Source organism: Aotus nancymaae, unplaced genomic scaffold, assembly GCF_030222135.1.
Source record: "Aotus nancymaae isolate 86718 unplaced genomic scaffold, 86718_ANA_hifiasm-v0.15.2.pri h1tg000004l, whole genome shotgun sequence".
NCBI lineage: Eukaryota > Metazoa > Chordata > Mammalia > Primates > Aotidae > Aotus > Aotus nancymaae.
In genome coordinates, this window is record NW_026988415.1 from 45,343,727 (window position 1) to 45,349,876 (window position 6,150).

Consider the following 6,150-nt stretch of genomic DNA (forward strand, 5'->3'; position numbering starts at 1 on the left):
AAAAGAAAGGAAGTGCGTTTTACATTTTATATACCCTATTGTTTTTTCCTCAGCAAAAGGGTGTGGTATTGTGCCCAAAACAGACCAACCAAAAGCTGTCTTACTAAAATTTCAATCTTCATCAGAGAGATGGACTTATGACATCCTGAAAAGATATCATCTTTCAACTCCTCCTACCTAAACCCCTCAGGGACGAACCTAATCTTCAACATTCCCTCCTTGTCTGTTAACCAGGTTTGCTCTCTGTTGTTTGCAACCAAACAACCTTAAGTTAGACATAATACCAAAATTACACAATACAAAAAGTAATATAACTTTTCAAAATAACAACCTTCTACAATTTATTTTTTTCACCCTCCACAATTCAATTAGTGTCACCGTTTGCTGATCCTTTTTCGTTTCCTGGTACTTTGTAAGTTACATATCACATGTGAACTGATTTAAGCCAAAAGGTTCGTTTTGCCAGTGGTTTCACATCATTTTTTTTGCAGGCTCAGGAGCTTTTAACAGTCCTGTCTGAGGACTTAAGCATTTTCCTTCCTCACTTTTGAACAGTATGTGAGCCTTGTAACATGTCCTTAAGTAAATATTTGTTGGTAGATGTATAATGGAGAGCAAAGCAGTTTTTAAATGCCAGTCTCCAAGTAGGAATTGGTAGAATTGTGGATCAGAAGAACAAAGAGGTAAGGGAATTGAAAGGGTTTTTATAACCATGGGGTTTTAGGAAGTTTTAGACAGGGAGTTGATTCAAACCAGGAAAGGTCTGGCATACTGCGAGAATGGTAGTGAGAAGTTATATATTGGACTAACTGGAGGATATACCAAAAGGGTGTAGATATTTTATACTAGTGAGGAGAGGTAGGAGTAAAGGTTTTGTCCTTGAAGTCTGCCTAAGTGTTGTGAAAGTGAGTCCTTATTGTAAAGTCATGTCTGTGACACCAAGTCATCTGTCTTTATTTTTACATACTCCTTAGTTTTTTCTAATGTATATATTCAAAACAAACAAAAGCCACTTACACAACTACCTACCTAGCAGCCAAACGCTGAATGATGGACAGTTGAATCTGAGAGTTCTATTAGTAAGGCTTCATAAGTATAATTCACTTGTCTAGGGGAAGTTAATAAAGAGTCATGAAAAAAACAGTATAAGGAAATGATGGTGAAACAAATGAGGTAAAAACTGAGAGAGATAGGTATGATATTGGTGAGTTTGGACTATAAAAGGGGAAGACTTGAAAGTTGTGACATATTGACTTCCGAATATTCACCAGCAAGTCACTAGGACTCCCTAGCTAGCCTCCTGAAAGGGCCTCCTCCACACCAGGGGCCCCTCACTGGGGAGCCCCTCCCTCTGGAGTGTCATATTTAAATGTTCTAAGAAAGAGGCTGCCTGGAGTGTCTATATTTAGAGTACGTCTCCTCAGTGGGGACAGGTGGATGCGTGAGGACTAATTTCTGCATACTTGGTCCCTGAGTTTTGGGAATATTCTGAGTGGCTTGTACGGGTGGCTCAGTGAAGTTGTAACAAAAGGCAGGAAATGAAAAGCCCTCTTTTTTCTGGCAACTGCTTGAGATCCTGTGCATTGCCCTTCAACTTGTGAGGGGGAAAAAATGACACAGATATCAGGGTTGTTGCAGTGATTCCCAGTCACCCACAGACCCTCACCACCATCCCCACTGGAAAATGCTGAACACTCACCACTGCTAGAGTAGCATACAATACATGAATGGCAGACACCAGAGAGATCTCAACAGTGTCATGATGAAATGAAAATTGCCTCTATCAAGTCTCATTTTCATCAACAGGAAAACAGGGAATTCTCCAATTTCTGGATGATTTATGGGTTGCACCACAAAACTCCAAAATAGATTTTAAATAAAACCCTGTGAATGAAAGGCAGGCTAATCTGTGAAGTCACTAATCTGTAAAGTTCATCTGAAGATGTAAGATTCATCTGAAGATGTAAGATTCATCTGAAGTTGGGGTCTGCATAAAATCTGTCCTTTGAAGCCAGAGTGAAAGCCACCCAGCAATCTTCTGTGAAGATCTTAGACATCTGACACCTAATACTATGAGCTCAGCCAGGAGAAAGAGACAATAATTCACTTACCTAAAATGTCAAAATTAGAACACTGACCTTCTCAGTATAGATTTATCCATCAGTTTATAAATCACATTGAAAGCACAACTGGTTGTTTGTAAGGGTATGTTTTTGCATTTTAATATGTTGCTTGAAAGCTGCTATTTCCTATGCAGTCAGAAGAAAATATTTTCAACTTGATATTTTCAATTTAAACTAACTTCGCCAATTCAATGAGGCCTCCCTATTAACTGGGAAATCTTGCTTATGTTATATACATTTAAAAAAATTTTTTTGAATTATTTCTTCTCCAAGAGGTAAAAGCTTTGTTGTTGTTGTTGTTGTTGTTTTTCTGATTACAAAATAGTGTAGTTCAAGTCAATAAAAAAGAAAGGACAAAATAGAACCTAAATGTTATCAAAATACTAATTTAAATCTCACCACTGCCTGGACTTCCGTTTCTGCCCCTCCCCCAATGTTGGTGCAGACACTGAACATGGAAAAGGGTAGAAATTTAAGAAAGGGTCTGCAGGAGTTTCAGAGCCAAGGAAAGAATGAGACGATTTCCCAAGAAGTGTAAGTGAAGAGTAGACCCAGGAAAAGATGCTGCCCCTTCCTGGAATTACAGAAACACAAATTCAAACACCAGAAAGACAGGGCCACTTCTGGTTTCTGGTATTGTTACAGAGGAAAAAAGTGACAGGGTCCCACTGTGGGGGTTGAAGGGGAGATACAGGGCAGGCTGGCGCCTGCCGCACTGCTTGTGGGAGTGGAAATTGGGGGCCAGAGCGCACTAGTGACGTGGCCGTCACGTGACCAAGAGCCGCCTAGAGCTCAAGTCCTGTTAGTCGTCTCAGTCTGGGTACCAGCCCCCTATTACTCTGCAGGCGTGTGAAGAAAGAAGGAAACTAGCTCGGACTGTGCAGGTCGGTGCGAGGGTGGGCGCTGCTTGAAAGGAGATAGGGGTGGAAGGGGGCCAAGAACGCCACAGATCCCAGTTCAGGCCGATCACGGCTGGGTCCCTTTCTTGCCTACTTTCTAAATACTGCCTCCCACCCCCACCCCACCCCGTGCTCATTTTAGTAGAGAGAAGTGGCGGGCTTCGGGTGGGTTGGGGTGAGGGGAGTGAATGACGTTTCCAGAGACTCCGAGGAAAGAAAGGTTCCACAATCGGGGTTCCAGTGTCCCGGGTGCTGGTCCGTCTACCAGGCACTCTGTCCCCTCGATCCCTTGTCTGTTTGCAGGTTTGTAGGTCTGCTGGCCTGTAAGGCTCGGCGCAAGTCTCAGCTAGAGAAGGAGAAAACTGCCTTGGTTGGAACCTTGCAGGTCAATGTGAAGGTAGGATTAGCCCAGAACCACGGGTGGGGGTGGCGGAGCAGGGGGGCTGTGATATGAGAGGGCCGGGTCCGAGTCGCCCTCTCCTGGCCCCTTCTTTCTCCACACCCCCTCCCATTTCAGTACAGGAAAAGGGGTGTGGCGGCCTTTGCTGGGGAAATGGCGGACGACAAGGGGGGCAGGGGAGGCCCGCGTCGGGAAAGTCAGTAGAGTATGATAAATCTTTTAAACTCAAGTGCCTAAAATTCATAAAAGCAGAAATTGGGACCTGTGTCCTCAGTCCATCCACTATACTTTCATATCTCCATTGCCATCTACCTGTCTTTGCATTTGTCCTTCTGCCAGACTCTGTCTATCACCGTGGAAGGACCACTAACAACAGAAGACAAGGGAAAACGAAGGAATTTACGCGACTTTTGTAGAGGTTAGTGAAAGAAACTGCCCTTAACCTTTGGGGATGGAGGTCCGCTGAAGGAGACTGAGAGTTACTCACCCTGTTACCCTCCTAGCTGACCAATCTCCTGCTCTTCCCTATGGGTCCAGGAAGAGAAATGTGGGATCCTGAGGGTCGATAGAGGAAGACAGAAAAGAACAAAGAAACTGTTTCCTGTTAATCTGCCTTTCTCACCAACAATTCGAAATCTGGCCTCTCTGTGAGGCACAAAGCCAAACATAGCTCCGAGCCTTAATACTCTATTTCACCCTAGATTCATCACAAGAGAGCTACTGGAGCCTGGAAGAAGCTGAAGACTGCTACCCTCCATCGTTACTCATCCTGGACCTAAGAGACCTCTTCAATCAGGTGGAGCAAGGCCCTCTCCTGTCCTGCCCCAAGGCTGGAACGGACTTGAGCATGGGCCGGGCTCGGGAAGTGGGTTGGATGGCAGCAGGACTGATGATTGGGGCTGGTGCCTGCTACTGTGTTTACAAATTGACCATAGGAAGAGATGACAGTGACAAGCTGGAGGAGGAAGAGGAAGAAGAGTGGGATGATGACCAGGAGCTGGATGAGGAGGAGCCTGATGTTTGGTTTGATTTTGAAACTATGGCTCGGCCCTGGAGTGAGGATGGGGATTGGACTGAACCTGGGGCCCCAGGTGGCACTGAGGACAGGCCCTCAGGGGGAGGCAAGGCCAACCGAGCACACCCAATAAAACAGCGGCCCTTCCCCTATGAACATAAAAATACTTGGAGTGCTCAAAACTGTAAAAATGGCAGTTGTGTTCTTGACCTCTCCAAGTGTCTTTTCATTCAGGGAAAACTGTTGCTTGCCGAGACCAAGGAGGAGGCATTTCCGTTTAGCCAGAATATCAACAGCCATTTGGCCAGCCTCTCAATGGTCAGACACACGATCCCCACTCCAGACCCCGCGGTTAGAGAGGCTTTGTGTGCCCCAGATAACTTAAATGCGAGTATTGAAAGTCAGGGCCAGATTAAGATGTACATCAATGAAGTGTGTCGGGAGACTGTGTCACGTTGTTGCAACTCATTTCTGCAGCAGGCCGGATTAAATTTGTTAATAGGCATGACAGTTATTAATAACACGCTTGCCAAGCCCGTTTCAGACTTGAAGTTTCCTTTGATATCAGAGGAAAGTGGATGTGCTAAGGTTCAGATTTTGAAACCGCTGATGGGTTTGTCTGAAAAGCCAGTCTTGGCGGGGGAGTTAGTCGGTGCCCAGATGCTCTTCTCATTCATGTCCCTCTTTATCAGAAATGGAAACAGAGAGATTCTCCTGGAAACCCCTGCCCCATAAAGGGCCCTCTCGACCACAGTGGGACCGATTTCACTCAAAACGCGCTTGGTTTGCAGATGTCAAAGAATCTGCAGAGGGTGTCACTGAAGATCCAGCCTTAGCCAATCACCGCCTCATTGGGTGAAAGTTCCAGCGCTCAATCCAGGACCACGCTCTTATTGGCCAGGCAGGGGCTCCCACAGAGCTTTGAGTAACTTCTTGGTTGTGCAGGCTGCAGGCAATGTTGGCATTGTAAATTCCTCCCTGGCAGCCTCCTTCACGAGGTGAGGGGATCACTTCGGCTGCCTGCTGTGGACAAAGAACATCAAATTACAGCATCACGAGTGCTATTGTTGCCTGTGGTGGTCTCCCTGCCCAAGCGGGACCGCTTTGCAGAGACCAGACGCGTATCGCAGCTTGAGCTGAAAATGCATTTGTTGCAGCTTAGGTTGAATTATTTTTCGTTTACCCTTTCTTCTACACGCGCCTGATGGATGGTGAACCTATTCATGAAAAATGTGCACTGCTCTTCTGTCTATTGTACTGACTTTAACCTCTTCCACCCAGGCCGGCATCTGTGTGTATCATCAATAAAGTTGTGTGCTTTGATTGGCAGAAAAGAGGCATGGTCCTTGTCCTTGAGTTTACAGTCTGCATGGAGAGAAGGACAAAAAAGGCACGGGTAAACGCCAGCTGACTGGGACGTCTGCTCCCTGGCAAATGCAGGCTTCTCAGTGCTCACAGGAGGCAGGGATAGAGAGGGCTGCATGCAGCGCTCAGAATAAATTTCAAGAAGAGGCTGGGGGCGGAGGTGGGGGGAGGTGAGGGGCACGATGGGGGAAGTTGGTGGAATTAAGGTGGATTGTTGAGAGGACTGAAAGAGAGGACACCCTTGGCGCAGGTAGCACCGTGCCCGGCACAGAGAAATCCCTTCTTAATGTGTTTTCCTTGACTGCTGGCCTGGAAAGAAAGATCAGAAGCCCTGGCCTTTTCCTTTGT

General features: G+C 46.0%; 1 protein-coding gene across 1 annotated transcript; it reads left to right on the top strand.

Annotated features, from left to right (window-relative positions):
- Positions 1-2,891: 2,891 nt before the first annotated feature.
- ARMCX6 (armadillo repeat containing X-linked 6) lies at positions 2,892-5,768 on the top strand. Its single transcript, XM_012438907.3, has 4 exons — positions 2,892-3,007; positions 3,326-3,419; positions 3,762-3,840; positions 4,124-5,768. The coding sequence occupies exon 4, from the start codon at positions 4,270-4,272 to the stop codon at positions 5,170-5,172; it is 903 nt and encodes a 300-aa protein (XP_012294330.1). The 5' UTR covers positions 2,892-3,007; positions 3,326-3,419; positions 3,762-3,840; positions 4,124-4,269; the 3' UTR covers positions 5,173-5,768.
- Positions 5,769-6,150: the final 382 nt, after the last annotated feature.